At 37.6% G+C, this 19,864-nt stretch overlaps 1 protein-coding gene across 1 annotated transcript in view; it reads right to left on the bottom strand.

Moving 5' to 3' along the window:
* Window positions 1–297: 297 nt before the first annotated feature.
* Window positions 298–19,864, bottom strand: part of LOC121371142 (arrestin red cell-like) — a 149,626-nt gene continuing 130,059 nt past the window's right edge. The window contains exons 9-13 of the mRNA XM_041496813.1: window positions 14,158–14,230; window positions 13,186–13,332; window positions 6,403–6,489; window positions 3,170–3,307; window positions 298–2,772 (exon numbers count right to left, since the gene is read on the bottom strand). Coding sequence (XP_041352747.1) covers window positions 2,673–2,772; window positions 3,170–3,307; window positions 6,403–6,489; window positions 13,186–13,332; window positions 14,158–14,230 — 545 coding nt within the window. The 3' untranslated portion in view covers window positions 298–2,672. The remainder of the gene's footprint in view (window positions 2,773–3,169; window positions 3,308–6,402; window positions 6,490–13,185; window positions 13,333–14,157; window positions 14,231–19,864) is intronic.

Raw genomic sequence — 19,864 nt, 5'->3', positions numbered from 1 at the left:
AAATTTCAGTTGTAATATTTTCATACTGCAATCATTTTATATTGAGTTAAGACATGATGATTAAATAAAACCTTTTTTATTTTTCGGCCAATGGCCTCAAACAATATAGGTCATGTGACATATGTCTGACTCCATTGTTTAGAGTTAAGAAAGTTGAGAACGGTCGTTCAGGTTACCAGGAGGTTACCAAGTTAAGAAAGTTGAGAACGGTCGTTCAGGTTACCAGGAGGTTACCAAGTTAAGAAAGTTGAGAACGGTCGTTCAGGTTACCAGGAGGTTACCACATTTCAAGTAAGTCAAGAACGGTCGTTCAGGATACCACATGTTAAAAAAATCAAGAACAGTCATTCAGGTTACCACATTTCAAGTAAGTCAAGAACGGTCGTTCAGGTTACCAGGAGGTTACCACATGTCAAGAAAGACGAGAACGGTACTTAGTTCTGCACCAAATTTAAAAAAAAAAAAAGTACCACACTCTAAATTTTGTGTTTTTAGTTGTAAATTACACACATTTATATGAGTACTATGAGGACAGTATTATGAATGAATAACATCGTATCAGTGTATTTGTGAAGAAATAATGGCAAATGTTTACTCCATAGATACATGTACAGTGAAACCTCTCAAAACCGGACCCTCTGTAAACCAGAATTCCCCCAAAACTGGATGTTTTACAGTCCTTTTAAAAAAAAAATCAGTACAGAACTTAATCTGTCTAAACTGGACACCTCTTAACACTGGACATTTGACTTGGTCCTGAGGGTGTCCGGTTTACAGGGGTTTCACTGTATGTGATAACCTACATGTTAGCAGGCCAGTAATTTATGGCAACCCGTATATGGGTTACCAAGCACAAGGCCTATTTCGATGCCTGGAAATTAATTAATTCTTTTTTTAAATCTCAACATAGAGAAAAAAAACAATCACTTAACTGGAGAGAAATGTACATTAATATCAGTCTGAATGCAAGAGTAAAGCTGCCGATTTTGCATGTGCATAGTGTAATATGTAAGTGGATAAAGCCAGATAATAAATAACAGTTTAGCAAGTCATCGTTTATTAAGATTTAGCGTCTTAAAGTAGTCACTGGTTATTATCCAATGTGCTGGTAAAGATTTCTTTTTTATTTAGTTGTGGTTTTCGTTATTTTTTAATGTGGTTAATATTACAAAGCATTTCTCACACATTTGCAATCAGAGTTTTAATTTTTTTACTACCACAGATTTGAGTTAATATCCAATCATATTTGATTTTACAAATGTGCTCAATTTACTACTATGGCTTTTTTTAGTATTAGTCCAATCAAATCTGCTCTTACAAATGTGCTGAATTTACTACAACTAGCACAAGTTTGTGTTGAGATCCAATAAAATTTGCTCTTACAAATGACTTGAATTTACTACCATGGATTTGAGTAGAGATCCAATCAAAGCTGCTCTTACAAATGTGCCAACTTAGAATAAGTGTTTACTAACAAACACAGCTATTCACAAAGCATGATCTGTTTTATACACTCATCCACTTGATAACTGTACAGACAATTGCTTATTTGACAATACCAAACTGGGTGCAATTCATGTAACCCACCGGTTTGTTAGGATACCACTTAACATTATTATATCAGTAAAACCAGTTTCTAAATTACTCTGTCCTGAGATATGTGGTTTTTTATTTAATAAAAAAAAAATGTCCATGCTGCTAGCTAATTAATGCTCAAGCAGGGTTTCCTGGACACATCCATTCAATGTCGATGGCCTGTCGATCAAGAACTAGGTTTAGTGGTTAGTGATTAGTGTCAGCAAGAGAGAAGTTGGTGAAGATGCCTTACACCTCAGAAATAGCTCTGCCACTCGCCAAATTCACCAATTGCAAATTTTAAGAACAGTTGGCAAATTTTATTTTAAATTGGCAAAACAAAAATTGTGTGATAATTTTTTAATTTTTTTTTAAATAGCTAAAGGTTTTGCATTCTTTAAAAGATAATTTGGCAAAATTTCCTGACCGCCCAGAGCAAGCCCTGCACCTCCTCAACAAACTGTTAAAATTCACTCTAGATTTGAGCCAGGTCTATCTATGTTTATAGGCAGCCGTTTTTTATATAAATGTTTTCAAACGATTTTGACTGATATTAGTGACAAATGGTTGACTGGACCTGCAAACCCAGTACCTACCAACCTTAAGGCCGACGGCTTTTTTTACTTTTACCATTGGAGACTGGGGCCAGTTACTGTGTATGGTTTGTTGGCAGTTCTTTATATGTAAAAAAAAAAGGATAAAAGGATTTTCGATAATTATGCAAAACATGCAGCATTACTGAGCATTAATATTCATAAGTCTAATGGGCTCTTACACTTAAAAACTATCAATATGAACATAGCATGATGTTACTAAGCAACACTGTTTCCATGAGATTCATCTTCACAACAAAAACTATACAATTATAATGCTTAAAAACAAATACACATTGCAACCATGTAATATAACTTGTGAACACATTTCAATAAATAGCATAATCTTACATAATTGTTCCTTTTTTCCCCCTTTTGAACATTCAACCAATGTAATGTTATTTGAGGGGGCATAACTCAAAAGGCCAATTCCACAACAGGTGACTTGAGTTACCCCCCTTTGAGCTTGGGCAGACTACTACACGGTGTTGTCACTGGTTACGATCAGGCCTCTGTGTCGTCACCTTCGTGCCCCTTTAGGCGAAGTCGCGCAAAGTCTTCAAAGATGAAGTCGTCATCCTTGTCTGCGTAGAATGCTTCTCCGCTGAAAAATTTAAATTAATAAAAAAATTTAAGTTAAAGTTTTAAAATGTTTATTAATCACCATGTTATGAAAGGAATATTTGTGTAGTGACACCTCAACACATCTTAAACTATGATGATTTGGCTATTGTGACACTTGGTAAGGGAGGGTAGGGTGGGGTGAGAGAGAGAGAGAGAGAGAGAGAGAGAGAGAGAGAGAGAGAGAGAGAGAGAGAGAGAGAGAGAGAGAGAGAGAGAGAGAGAGAGAGAAATATTTCCTCAATTTGAACTTTAAGGTTATGTCCCTGGGGTTGGAATTGCCTTATCTATACTTCACAATGGTGATAGAGTCTATTAATATATTAATACTCTTGGATATACGGTACAGCAGAACATTATTTTCAGACAGACGTACACACCTTGTGTCGAGCTGTATGAGATTAGTATCAAGGGGGGCGTCACTCTCCGGGGGCAGAATGCTGATTGGCCGAGACGTCGCCGGGGAACCGAGAGGTTTGGGGTGAGTCAGTGTGAACGGTAGCTCCACAGACAGGTCACTGAAACAAACAAAACTTAGTCAGTAGCTGACAAATACAACACCCCTCCACCAAACCCACCAACATACAAAACTCAGTGAGTAGCTGACATATCTAACCCCCCTCCACAAACCCACCAACATACAAAACTCAGTGAGTAGCAGACATATACAACACCCCTCCCCCAAACCCACCAACATACAAAACTCAGTGAGTAGCTGACATATACAACACCCCTCCCCCAAACCCACCAACATACAAAACTCAGTGAGTAGCTGACATATACAACACCCCTCCCCCAAACCCACCAACATACAAAACTCAGTGAGTAGCTGACATATACAACATCCCTCCCCCAAACCCACCAACATACAAAACTCAGTGAGTAGCTGACATATACAACACCCCTCCCCCAAACCCACCAACATACAAAACTCAGTGAGTAGCTGACATATACAACACCCCTCGCCCAAACCCACCAACATACAAAACTCAGTCAGTAGCTGACATATACAACACCCCTCCCCCAAACCCACCAACATACAAAACTCAGTCAGTAGCAGACATATACAACACCCCTCCCCCAAACCCACCAACATACAAAACTCAGTCAGTAGCAGACATATACAACACCCCTCCACCAAACCCATCAACATACAAAACTCAGTCAGTAGCCCCTCCCCCAAACCCACTAAAATATAAAACTCACCGAGTAGCTACATATACAACCCCCCTCCCCCAAACCCACCAACATAAAAAACTCAGTCAGTAGCTGACATATACAACACCCCTCCCCCAAACCCACCAACATACAAAACTCAGTCAGTAGCAGACATATACAACACCCCTCCCCCAAACCCACCAACATACAAAACTCAGTCAGTAGCTGACATATACAACACCCCTCCACCAACATACAAAACTCAGTCAGTCCACCAACATACAAAACTCAGTCAGTAGCTGACATATACAACACCCCTCCCCCAAACCCACCAACATACAAAACTCAGCGAGTAGCTGACATATACAACACCCCTCCCCCAAAACCACAAGTACAACTGCAACTTATTCCTGTGAATTGGTTTAACATGCTCACTAAGGTTTCAAGTATAAACTTATTCCTGTGAATTGGTTTAACATGCTCACTAAGGTTTCAAGTATAAACTTATTCCTGCTTCTACTATAACTACTAATAGCAATAAGATATATGAAGGGTCCCCAGGAATAACCTATGACGTCCAAACCAATAATCAGTATTATAACGGTCGGGTATGACAAGGTCACAGTGACACACTAAATTTAAAACCTATAATTAAGGTAGGCCATTAAAAGTAGTTGGTAAATTATGCTTTGTTAGGTATAAATATGCAGAGTTGTAAACTTCATAATTTAAAAAATATCACCTTACTAAAAATGTGACATCACAGGTTATTCCTGTGAACCCGTCACATGTAATCATACACCCCCCCCCCCCTCCCCAATGCATAACAAATCCCCAACAAACCCCACACAAATATACAACTACAATTACCACTACTTACACCACTTATTCATACTTAACTACTAGCATTAGTAATTAGACACTCTGACATGGACAGAAACAAAATAACCCATATACATATAGATGGTTTATCTCAATAGTAATAAGATACATGGACGTGCAATCATACAAAAACACAAACACAAACAAACCAAACCACCAATACACAGTTACAATCACCACTATTTATAACACTACTACTACAACTACCGGGTAGAACTATTATAGTAATCAGATACAAACAGAACCCACCTCTACCCCCCCCCCCCCCCCCCCCCCCCCCCCCCAATATACAACTATCACTACTGCTACCACTTATTGCTACTACTACAACTACCGGGTAGAACTATTATAGTAATCAGATACAAACAGAACCCACCTCTCCCCCCCAAATATACAACTATCACTACCGCTACCACTTATTGCTACTACTACAACTACCGGGTAGAACTATTATAGTAATTAGATACAAACAGAACCCACCTCTCCCCCCAATATACAACTATCACTACCGCTACCACTTATTGCTACTACTACAACTACCGGGTAGAACTATTATAGTAATCAGATACAAACAGAACCCACCTCTCCCCCCAATATACAACTATCACTACCGCTACCACTTATTGCTACTACTACAACTACCGGGTAGAACTATTATAGTAATTAGATACAAACAGAACCCACCTCTCCCCCCAATATACAACTATCACTACCGCTACCACTTATTGCTACTACTACAACTACCGGGTAGAACTATTATAGTAATCAGATACAAACAGAACCCACCTCTCCCCCCAATATACAACTATCACTACCGCTACCACTTATTGCTACTACTACAACTACCAAGTAAAATTATTATAGTAATTAGATACAAACAGAACCCACCTCTCCCCCCAATATACAACTATCACTACTGCTACCACTTATTGCTACTACTACAACTACCAAGTAAAATTATTATAGTAATTAGATACAAACAGAACCCACCTCTCCCCCCAATATACAACTATCACTACCGCTACCACTGCTATTCCAACTATTACTAGCAGTAAATGAATACTCATAAAAATTGGGAGAAAAACCCTGACACATTTGTATACTACATGTATTACTACAACTACTACCACCACCACCACAATACTACAACTACTACCACCACCACAATGCTACAACTACTAACATCACCACAATACTACAACTACTAACACCACCACCACCACAACTACTACCACCACCAAAATACTACAACTACCACCACCACCACCACCACAAAACTACTACTACTGTCACCACAATACTACCACCACCACCACAATACTACTACTACTACAACTACTACCACCAGCACCACCACCACACTACTACTACTATACTACTAAGTACTACTACCACTTCTACTATTATTACTACTACTACTATTATTACTACTGCTATTACTGTAACTATTACCAAGATTACCACTACTACTGCTACTACAGTTGCTACTGCTACTGCTACTACTAATGCATTAAAATATTTAACTGTTGTTCATGACCACACTGCTGATGATATTATAATTACATGTACATACCCGGAACCGAATCCCAGAATGAGTTTGACCTTGACCCTGTAAGAGACCACAATTCCCAGACTCTCCTTCTGACTGGTGTCTGACATTCTGAAGGACATGAAAACAAACACAAACAAATGAGTCATTATATTAATATAATTATAATTGTTATAAAATAAGGATGTCATTCATAGGCAATTGTCAGCGATTTTTCACAACCTATTTATTAAATATTCGCCAAGTAAACATATACACACAAAGAATACAGAGAGATTATAATACAAGCTTGTGTGTCGTACTGCTTTTACGTTTAAACGAGTGTCAGTCAGGATTCTTATACATGTATTGCCCAAGTAAGAGAGAGGGTAATACATCAATCCTGACACGAGTTTCGTAAAATCAGTACAATTTACACATGAGTGTAATGATTTTGTTAAAAAAAAATTCAAATGTAACTAGAAGGAGACGACGAAATGACGTCATTTTGGTAAGCGATTACACAGAGCTAAGACAAAAGCGTTATGATGTCCCAAAATTATGTCTTTTGTTGGTCACGTGAAATCAATATGCCACATGTGTGTAATACTGGTTATATAATTTGCGGAACTGAACACTCGGGTTTTTAGGTAAAAATCATACGAACCAACTTCCAGTTATCTAAGATTTTGTAAAATCTGAGTGACACAGATGCATAAAACAATTCAAAACATCTTTAATGTTTTCGGGGTGGGGCATATAGCACAGTGATAAAGCACCCACCTGATGGATAGTCAGTTTAAAATCAATCCCTGCATGTTGGTGGGCCCATTGGCCTATTTTGTATCCCAGCCAGTGCACCACGACTGGTATATCAAAGTCTGTGGTATGGGCTATCCTGTCTGTGGGATGGTGTATATAAAAGATACCTTGCTACTAATGGGAAAATGTAGCAGGTTTCCTCTCTAAGACTATACAAGTCAATTAAATTACCACATATCTGACATCCAATAGCTGCTGATAAATAAATCAATGTGCTCTAGTGGTGTCATTAAACAAAACAAACATTAAAATTTTCATTCATATTCATCTCATTTGTTGTTGATGTTTCCAGACTCAAGTGGATCTTCTTCTTTTTTTAGTTTTTGGCAGAAATCACTTCACCAGTGGCAATTTACAGAAACAAGATTCTAAAACACCCCACCACAAATTGATATCTTAAATCAGTCCCTTGGACAGAGAATGCAAATAGTGAAGCACCAATCCCATCAGCCGGTGTTCAGCAGAATTCTTGTGTTGACCTTTTTATCGCGCTATACAGCAGCAGGCCTGACATTAACCAGTTAACTAGTGTGGACCTATTAAATAGGCTTTAATAGTCTCTGCTGTTGGAAAATTGAAAGCCTTGACATTTGAGGTGCCTATCCAAAGTCATTGATTTGTTATACAGCTAAATTAGGTGGGGTTTTTTTTAACATGTTTTTAAAAAAAATTGTTTTTTAATTCTTTTTCTTTCAATCATGTCTGAAGGTTTATCACTGTATAACTTAATGTAGTGAAGTGTGACTTTTTTAAGTATCACAGGTGGGGTTTCATTGCATATGCAATAAAATAAAATAAAACAGGCTGTCATTTGGTTAAGAATACAGTATATGACCCAACAAAAAGGTCAACTAGCACCCATGGGTGCTTTCGTAATTAGCAGATGATAAAACCCAGTTCAGCCGTAATTGCACAGACACTCCATGACTACTACTATTACTAGTCACATCATCCACACAGACAATCAGTGAAACAGACTGGAACACATGACTGCTTGATACTGTACATGGCACAACAATAACATAGGCAGATTCAGATTGGAGACTCATGGGTCTCCACCTATTTGAAATGCCCTTTTTAATAATTTTAATTATTTTTTATCATCAACAACATTCAACACTAAACTGCCTTGAAAAAGCACCTCTTAGCATCTTTATTAAAAAAAAACTTATTCCAGCCAGTGCACCAAAACTAGTATATTAAAGGCTGTGGTATGTGCTATCCTGTCTGTGGGATGGTGCATATAAAAGATCCCTTGCTGCATTAGGAAAAATGTAGCGGGTTTCCTCTGACAACTACGTGTCAGAATTACCAAATATTTGACATCCAATAGCCGATGATGTGCTCCAGTGGTATCATTAAACAAAAACACACTTTATTTAAAACATTCCAAGGAGAATGCTCCCCACAGATGTCACTCCCTTTGGGAATGCAAATCGTTGGCCTCAAATTGCTGTTTTAACATTTTTGTGACCCTCCCCCTTTTACAAAATCCTTTATCCTCCTCTAAATAAACAAAAGACCCACATTTTTTTTTTTTTTTCAAGTCTGATGTTACCCCAAACAAACAACTCACAGTCCTTGCTTATAAAACATTAGTTTAGACTCAAATCTTTAATGACATCGCATGCATGCAATATGTAGGATGTTGCCATGATGATAAAGTCTCAAGACATTAAAATTATGAGTCTATAGACTCTAAAAAGAGTACAGGTCAAGTGCCATCAAGTTCTAGAACCATCAACTGCCCTTACTAAAATTGCACTTTAGTAAGGTCCCACCATCCACATTATATGTAATTTATCAAACAGGATGAAAACCATTGAGGTGACTGTGTTTTTCCACTGTATATGGGCCATTTCAAAAAAGGGTTTCCTTCCTTTCCGTCCTGTCTAGAACACTCTGTTTATAGCAAATGATTTTAAAATGTCTGAAGACTGTAAGAGACCAAAAGCTGTACATTATATACAGCACTGGGCCTAGGAATCATTACTACCTGTACATTATATACAGCACTGGGCCTAGGAATCATTACTACCTGTACATTATATACAGCACTGGGCCTAGGAATCATTACTACCTGTACATTATATACAGCACTGGGCCTAGGAATCATTACTACCTGTACATTATATACAGCACTGGGCCTAGGAATCATTACTACCTGTACATTATATACAGCACTGGGCCTAGGAATCATTACTACCTGTACATTATATACAGCACTGGGCCTAGGAATCATTACTACCTGTACATTATATACAGCACTGGGCCTAGGAATCATTACTACATGTACATTATATACAGCACTGGGCCTAGGAATCATTACTACCTGTACATTATATACAGCACTGGGCCTAGGAATCATTACTACATGTACATTATATACAGCACTGGGCCTAGGAATCATTACTACATGTACATTATATACAGCACTGGGCCTAGGAATCATTACTGCCTTTAGGAATTCTAAAATTTGTACAAAATCCATTAGCCATGGGATCAGTGATTTTAAAAATTTACTAGCCACGATTAAAAATTCACTAGCACTACTTTACTTAATACAATTTTACTAATAGTAATAATCTGAAATGTTACCTAAAGAGAAAGATAATAATTAAAAACACTGAGATTGGGGGTGGGGTTGGGGCCAGGATATTCATATTTACAAAATAGACTTAACTGCAACATTTGACAAATTTCTGTTACTGGCCATCGGGCATGGCAATGGTAGTTATTTACTAGCCCAACATTGAATATCACTAGCCAAGGGAGTGGGGCTACCATAATCTAGAAGCCCTGAAATTATATACAGAACTAAGGCCTAGAAATAATTACTATATTACACAAGTTTGAATCACGGTTTTCTTTTTTAAATGATTAAAATAAACAGTTTTCTGTACGGGATAAAAAGGAGACGGCCCTTATATCAAATGTCTGTTAGATGATGGATATAAAAGATCCCTTGCTGCTAATCAGTGGCAACAGTGGGTTTCCTCTCTCATTATCGTTAACCATATCTCTGACACCATACAACCATAATTAACCTGTTGAGTGTGCAGACCAGCCTCGGTGGAGCAGTAGTTAAGCATCGGACTATACAGGCTGGTATAGGTAGAGGGTTCACAACCCGGTACCGGCTCCAACCGAGAGCGAGTTCTTAAGGGCTCAATGAGTAGGTGTAAGGCCACTACAATGACTACACCCACTTCTCTCTCACTAACCAACTAACAACTAACCCACTGTCCTGGACAGACAGCCCAGATAGCTGAGGAGTGTGCCCAGGACAGGGTGCTTGAACCTTACTTGGAAATAAGTTGAAATGAAATGAGTGTGCATTGTTAAATAAAACATTCCTTCCTTTATTCATTTAGTCTCGAGACCTAATGTACTGCCATCCCTCAACCAAATGGTTAGCACAAAAAGCCCACAAATGGACATGGTAGCCATACGCCTCAAATACCCCTTAATCTGGTTCTGGGTCTGGTGCTGTCAAAATATAGCAGCATGTTCTATGTCATCTGCTGTCAGATCTGTAGTTCACATCATCACAGACACATGTCCTATGTCGTCTGCTGTCAGATCTGTAGTTCACACCATCACAGACACATGTCCTATGTCGTCTGCTGTCAGATCTGTAGTTCACACCATCAAAGACATATGTCCTATGTCGTCTGCTGTCAGATCTGTAGTTCACACCATCACAGACACATGTCCTATGTCGTCTGCTGTCAGATCTGTAGTTCACACCATCACAGACACATGTTCTATGTCGTCTGCTGTCAGATCTGTAGTTCACACCATCACAGACACAAGTCCTATGTCGTCTGCTGTCAGATCTGTAGTTCACACCATCACAGACGCATGTCCTATGTCGTCTGCTGTCAGATCTGTAGTTCACACCATCACAGTCGTCTGCTGTCAGATCTGTAGTTCACACCATCACAGACACATGTCCTATGTCGTCTGCTGTCAGATCTGTAATTTACACCATCACTGACGCTGTGTCACATTTGGAAGGAAGGAAATAGTTTATTTAATGACGCACTCAACACATTTACGGGTTATATGGCGTTTGATTTATGGTTAAGGACCACACAGATAGTAAGAGAGGAAACCTGCTGTCTACACTTCATGAGCTACTCTTTTCGATCAGCAGCAAGGGATCTTTTATATGCACCATCCCATACAAAAATGCACATACCACGACCTTTGATGTACCAGTTGTGGTGCATTGGCTGGAGTGTTAAATAGCCCAATGGGCCCACTGACGGGGATCAATCCCAAACCGACCGTGCATCAAGTGAGCGCTTTACCACTGGGCTACGTCTCGCCCCTGTGTGTCACATTAGATTCAGAGTGTTGCTGTCTCAACTGGCAGCATACTCGCCACACCAAAAAACACCCAGATCTAGACCCAGTGAGTTTTTCGCCAGACTTTATGCTACAACATTATGATCATTATGGTCCCTGTGGACCTGACATCCGTGCATACCATGTATCGGTAAAACATTTATAGCTGTGTAAAAGAGCTAGCATGGCATACTGAACTTTGCTGAAACAAGACCACAGATAAATATTTTAACATTTGTGAAAGGTCGGTGCAGGACGAGGGCAAAGCCATGAATTATTTATACCAAGAAAGAATAAACGCGCGCACTTAATGAACTAATCTTCTAGAGAGCCGCTGCCAGTGTTATCTAAAACACAACGAAATGTCGCACGGTCCAGAGAGACCGGGGTAAAAACAGTATTGATGACATTTACTGACAGGTCTTCCAGCAGGAAGGTTATACATGTAGCTAGTTAATGGAAGGAAAATGGTTTATTTAATGAGGCACTCAACACATTTTAATCATGGTTATATGGTGTCAGACATATGGGTAAGGACTACACAGATATTAAGAGAGGAAACCCACTGTCACCATTTCATAGGCTATTCTTTTCGATTAGCTGCAAGGGTTCTTTTATATGCAACATCCCATAGACAGGATAGCACACACCACAGCCTTTATGTACCAGTTGTGGTGCACTGACTGGAGCGAAAAATAGCCCAATGGGCCCACCGGGGATCGATCCCAAACTGACCGTGCATCAAATGAGCGCTTTACCACTGGGTTACGTGTCACCCTTTAGTTAATGGAGGAATGTCGATAATAAGTGGCAGGACACAATGTTTTCATTCAACCATTATGATCAATTCAAATGATGACGTCACATTTTTCAGAGCACGACCTTCTTTTTAATCTGCAGGTTTATGTGGTTCATTGGGGCACAAAGGCACGTTTGTCCCCTGTGTAACTATTCTGTCACTAAGCCATATCATTATTGTCTATTTATAAACGTCTGTTGGGTTTTGAATTTTGAAAGACATACATATATAAATGCTTCCCGACCATATGCCATTTTATTATGTAATTTGCACTGTGCACTTTGATAACCCTATCATGTGTAATTAAAAGCTTCTTCCTCATTGGTTAATAGTAAATGTCAATATTAAAGATTAACCAATAAAATGGTGTCTTTCTTAGGCTTTGGTATCAACATGACTACATGTATATCACACAGGAATGAAAATGATAGAAAATGTTTTTATAAAACATTACAGGATTATGGAAAGAGAGAGTGTTAGACACATACAGATTTATATATATATATATATATATATATATGAGAGAGAGAGAGAGAGAGAGAGAGAGAGAGAGAGAGAGAGAGAGAGAGAGAGAGAGAGAGAGAGAGAGAGAGAGAGAGAGAGAGAGAGAGAGAGAGAGAGAGAGAGAGAGAGAGAGAGAGAGAGACACACCCACAGAGACGAGAGACAGACACAGAAACAGAGGGAGGGAGGGAGGGACAGAGAGAAAGAGAGACAGAGAGAGAGAGACAGAGACAGAGACAGAGACAGAGAGAGAGACAGAGAGAGACAGACAGAGAGAAAGAGGAACTATGGGTTGTTACTAGTTGATTTTTCTGTGGCCTCGTGTACTGTACCCACGTAACGAGACTCACATTGTGGATGACGCCAGGTTGGTGTCTTCGTGCTTGAGCTTGCCATCGAGAGCGAGGCCGCGCTTGTCCCGGTTGTTGCTGAGTAGTGGAGTTAGCTTGTACACTTTACAGAATCCCGTCTGACTGGGCAGGATCGGAAAACCATCTCTGAAACACCAGAAACACAAACACTTTATTAACACAGATCACAAACACACACTTTATAACATAGATCACAAATGCACACTTTATAACACAGATCACAAACACACACTATATACCCGGTAACACAGATCACAAACACACACTTTATAACACAGACCAAAAACTAAAATTTTACAACACAAACCACAAACATACACATTATAACAGAGATCACAAACACACACTTTATAACGCAGATCATAAACACACACTATATAACACAGACCAAAAACACACACTTTATAACACAGACCAAAAACACAAATTTTACAACACAAACCACAAACACACACATTATAACAGAGATCACAAACACACACTTTATAACGCAGATCAAAAACACACTTTATAACACAGACCAAAAACACAAATTTTACAACACAAACCACAAACACACACATTATAACAGAGATCACAAATACACACTTTATAACACAAATCACAAACACTTTATAATACAGACCACAAACACACTTTATAACACAGATCACAAACACACTTTATAACAGACCACAAACACACACTTTATAACACAGATCACAAACACACACTTTATAACACAGACCACAAACACACTTTATAACACAGATCACAAACACACTTTATAACACAAACCACAAACACTTTATAACACAGATCACAAACACTCTTTATAACACAGACCACAAACACTTTATAACACAGACCACAAACACACACTTTATAACAGACCACAAACACTTTATGACAGACAGACAGACAGACAGACAGACAGAATTACAAAAGAAATACTCCATCAAATGAACTTACTCCGTTTCGAGTTCTGCCACAGTACACTTATACTGGGCTGTTGAAAAGAGACAGATGTCAGCAAATTGTCGCACTGAAAATAAAACAACAAATAAAATAAATATACAATATTATAGTAATGACTGTACAGTATAACAAACCATCAATACAATTCAAAGTATTTTTTGGTCAATAATTCCAGTTTGGCTTGACATGAAATATTTGGGTATGGCGCTATGGGACTGAATGCAACCAGAAATAGTGGGGTATGGGGGCCTCCCCCAGAAAGAAAATGGGTTAATTTGAGGGTTAGGGTTAAGAAAATCATACAGTAATGATAAGAATAATTAATTCTTTCTAAAAGTTAACTTTAAAAAATAAAATCTGCCAAAACATTTGGGTATGGCATCATACCCGTTTCAGCCTGTGGCAGAAACCCTGTTTATTTAAGAAAGAAAACGTAAAAGCAAACGTTGACGTCAGTACTGCTTCCAACATTGAAAAGTCATACCTATATTTTGCCTTTTTACTTCGTAAAGGTCAGGAAGGAAATGGTTTATTTAACGATGCACTCAACACATTTTATTTACGGTTATATGGCGTCAGACATATGGTTATATGGAAACAGAAATGGAAATGGTTTATTTAACGACACACTCAACACATTTTATTTATGGTTATATGGCATAAGACATATGGTTAAGGACAACACAAATATTGAGAGAGAAAACCCACTGTCGCCACTTCATGGGCTACTCTTTTTGATTAGCAGCAAGGGATCTTTTATATGCACCATCCCACAGACAGGATAGTACATACCACAGCCTTTGTTATACCAGTTGTGGAACACTGGCTGGATTGAAAAAAAATAATTGAGAATTATTTCAAGCTCCGTGAGCAGATGGCATGTGGCGGCATGTCTTCAAAAAAACCTAAACAAACAAACCCCCCCCACCCCAAAAACCCCTGTTTTCTTCATCAATCACTTGTACAATTTTAGCTTTGTGTACACGGTCTATGTTTTGTTTATGCATTAACTTTAGGACATCCTTCATAAGACTATAATGGTTTATGCAAAATAACATCAGTTACCTGTAATGGTCCACATTTTCAATTCAAAGACGCCGTAGCAGACTTTCTCAGAATTAAAAAAACAACATTTTATGTCAAAAAGGGGCGGGACGTAGCTCAGTGGTAAAGCGCTCACCTGATGCATGATCGATCTAGGATCGATTCCCATCAGTGGGCCTATTGGGCTATTTCTCATTCCAGCCAGTGCTCCACAACTGGTGTAAAAAGGCCGTGGTATGTACTATCCTGTCTGTGGGATGATGCATATAAAAGATTGTACAGAGTAGCTCATGAAGTGGTGACAGCGGTTTTAATTCCTCTCTCGATGTCTGTGTGGTCCTTAACCATAAGTCTGACGCCATATAACCGTTAATAAAATGTGTTGAGTGCATCGTTAAATAAAAAAAAATTCCTTCCTTCCTTGTGTCAAAAAGCTATTCAAACTGAATAATTTGTGTGGTGTTTTTAAAATTAAATTTAGCTGAACTCTACTTGAACAGAAAATGTTTCATTTGTTTTGTTATTAAACGGGTTTAAAATTAAGAAATATTTCTACTGGTCTGAGGCACTAGTAGCCTAGAAAAGTTACCAGTCCCCTAAAAAAAAAGGCCAAAAAAAGAAAAAAAATCCTTATACTACTAGTACATCCTGACAAGATAAAATCCATGTCGGTTCAAGCAAACTGTTTACAAATGTAGGAACACACATTACCTATGGATGTTAGTGTATCATTGGTATCATTGCGAACTAAAGTTTTTTTGTTTAACGACACCACTGGAACACATCAGTTTCTTAATCATCAGCTATTGGATGTCAAGCATTTGTTATTTCTGACATATAGTCTTAGAGAAGAAACCCGCTACATTTTTCCATTAGCAGCAAAGGATCTTTTATAAGCACCATCCCACAGACAAGACTGCACACACCATGGCTTTAATATACCAGCTGTGGTGCACTGGCTGGAACGAGAAATAGCGCAATGGGCCCACAGATGGGGACTGATCCCACACCGATCGTGCATCAAGCAAGCGTTTTACCACTGGGCTATGTCAATGCGAACTAGCCTGACAGTCAACATGGGTCACATCTGCTCAGAATTGCTGGCTCAGGGGACTAGATTAATTTAAACTGTACTCAACGCTAGCAATTTCTACTCTCCTGGGGTGAAGGGGCGAGTGTTAGTTTCCTTCCCTGATTATAAAGATGGTAAGCAAAAAATCGTAATCATCTTGTGGATAATTGCACATTATTGAATATGTTCAAAATACCAGAATATGTTTTGTGTACTGCTACTGTTCAGGGAATCATTACATTATGAGACAACACAAAAAAACAACCTCGAGTCAACACAGATTAACTAATTTTATGGACTGAGGAAAAATAAATAATTAATTTTCTGTCTGCTGACATTATTAACAGAAACAAGAACATCACAAATTAAACATTTTACCTTCCATAAACTGGTCTGGCTATGAAAATGGCTATGACTCATTAAAAAAAAAAAAGAGAAAAAAAGAGAAATAATCGTTGGGTTTTTTGTTACATAGAAAAAAAGAGAAATTATTAAGAATTTTTGTTTTTAATTTAGGAAACATTTGTGATTATTCTAATTCTAATCACAGATATTTAAATTTTTTTTTAATAAAATACAACTTATTTATAATTTAAATATACTCAAAGGCAAAAGTTATTATGACATGGATTGTTTGGAGTAATAAATTTGTGAATGGATTTATGGATGTAAACCAGAGAAAATGTGCATGAAACAGCTCAAAGAAATGCAACCAAGCAGTTATTGCAACGATTGCATGCTTTGTGCAAGAAACATGGAATATTCGGTAGAAATCCTGTCTAGTGTTCACCATAAAAGGCCAGACATTCAGTTGCAAATCACTGCCACTCTGTGCAGCCTTCAAAAGTCCAGAAGTCGGAAAAACACCATTAGTGAACTGTTTGATGCAATTTCGTCATGCCACGCCTCAGTGACAATGACAGATGGTGAGGCATAGGGATGGTTGAATATGGGACCTCGCAGCGTGACGTCGCATATCAATTCAACATCCACAGAAACACCATATGGCATTTATGGCAATGATATCAACAAAACAACCAGATCAGGGACCGTCCCCGAAGCGGCCAACCACCTGTGACAATCCCTCGCCAAGACACATGGATCCGAACCATGCATCTGCGAACAGGTTCCAGCCAGCAACCCTCACAGCCCGTACCATCCTTTTCTCCTGCGTTTAGTGGCCTCAACGAGACAACAGTACCAGGCCTGTATCAATGCTCAATGTGGACACACTCACTACTGACTGAACTTCGCTCTGGACCCCCTCTAGTGATGTGGCTCATTTGCATATGGCAGGTGCGTCCTTTTCATGAATTTCTTGCTCTTTTCCATACCTTCAGACATTTCTCTTTCCATGTTATAACATTTCATACACGGCAGCAAAAAATTATCGTCAATTATTTTTGTCTTTTGTGTGTCACAATAACTTTTGCCTTTTAGTATAAATAATTTTTATTTTTAAAACACATATTTCGTGTATCCAAAAGATATTTTCATAAATTTGTTATATATATATATATATATATATATATATACATGTGTTCTATTTTTGCTATGTTCTTACATTTGATAATGGCATTGGTTCACGAATTAAACAAAAATTACACCACAATGAACATGTCAAATTTCAATGATCAAAGACAAAACGTGTGATGACATCATTCACATCTCCAAAAATGTAAAAAAACATATATCCTACTTCCCACGCAACCACGCATCAGTTGTAACACAGATTAACAGAGGAGTGGTTCAAATCGTGATGTCTAAAAATATTTTAAAACCAACATTCTGCCAACTCACAGAAAGGAAGGAATAATAAAGATATATACTGTTTAATTAATACCACGACACGCAATCAATAAATCATGTAGTACTTGTGCTATTATCAAGACTTTTTACAAATAGATTTTACAATTTTTATCTTTTTCAAGGTTCACCAACTACACGAAGGTTTAATTTTAGAATTCATTACAGTTTGTTAATCAATTCATTGGGGGAAAAAGAGAACACCCACTAATATTCTGTAGATCTGGCTTTTGTGATAACCAAAAACGTACAATTATATTTATTCTAGGTTTTAATGTATGTTATTTTCCATTTTTCTCAAGGCGTTCAAGTCCTGCATGGTTAATAAGTAAAGGTAGCTAAGCAAGTATAATCAATATGCTCAATAGAGAAAAACCCCAAACACTTTTAATATACTGAACACTAAAAGAAATGCTGGTTCTGCTGCTTTATTACTGTAAGTAATTCTGTAAAACCCTTGATTAAGTAGACTTTCCCATCTAAAATCACAAAACTGACCAATTACGTAGTCCTAAAAAAAGAAGAAAATTATCACTTGGGTATCGTGAGTGGTCGTCTTTGCTCGAACGTATCCTACCAATAAGCCTAATAATATGCATTTTTTCTTTGGATTTTTAAAAAAAATTCGTTATATTGATGCAAACTGAAATATATTTAGCTAAATAGTTTATTATACTATCAAGTCATTTGTGTTGTTTTACAAGTCAGGTTGATGAAACATTGAAAGCAAAGCGCTTTGTTGCAAATTAGAGCGTTTGTTTACACTGTGCATAATAGAGAAGTTAGACGGAGCTGACGTCACTTCGCCCCAAGCTATACCACCGGATGTCACAAAAACGAAACAAAATGGCTGCCCCCAGTTAGCAGGAATAATCATGTTTTTTTTATTAAATCTAAAATTACGCATTTTTCATTTGTTAAAGTGTCAGTATGTGTTGGTGGTCCGGGTACACATCTTCCAACACAAGGCTCTTGTTGGAATTTAGTCTACCTTTAAATAATTTTTTTGAATCTCATTAAAGGGACATTTCTGAGTTTGCTGCATTTTTTAACATGTTATTGATTAAAAGAGATGTTTAATGACTGTAATTACATATCAAATATATTTTTCTGCATAAAATATTAGTGGCTATATATTAAACATGTTTTTGATGGGCTTCTTACAAATATTAAGACAACCAGAAACACATTGAATATACAGACACTGATGTTCTAAACAAGAAAAATATATTTATCATATAAGTTTAATAGTAGAAATATTTTATTAGTTGGAAACATCTTACAATGCAGCAAACTCAGGAATGTCCCTTTAATGTTTGTGTCTATTATAATGATCAAGGTCTTGTGAACAGTTTACACCCATTTTGACAGTTTATTCACCAAATTCATTCTATCATGTAAAAAACAAACAATTGCATTTCTTTTGGTGTTCAGTGTAGATTTAAAGCCGCTTGTCATAGTTTCTGAAGTACAAAATTAATTTTGAATTACTAACAAATACTACGTTGACCAAAATCATGTTGGATTTGCAATCATTGATTATTTATACAAAAATCTGGGGTTGTTTTTTGTTTGTTTAAATTTTTTTTTACTTTTTACTAAATTTTTTTACAAATTTACAATACTGATGCATACAGTACATACAGTAGGGCTAGTAGATTTTTAATCATGGATAGTAGATTCTGAAAATTACTAATCCCATGGCTAGTGGATCTTTAGAAAATTCTAGAAGCCCTGACAAACGTTTGTATTATTGCTTGGTACAATATATCACAAAGC

Source organism: Gigantopelta aegis, chromosome 1 (assembly GCF_016097555.1).
Source record: "Gigantopelta aegis isolate Gae_Host chromosome 1, Gae_host_genome, whole genome shotgun sequence".
Taxonomy (NCBI): domain Eukaryota; kingdom Metazoa; phylum Mollusca; class Gastropoda; order Neomphalida; family Peltospiridae; genus Gigantopelta; species Gigantopelta aegis.
Note: the sequence above shows the minus strand (reverse complement) of the source record. Positions and strands in the feature narration are given on the sequence as shown.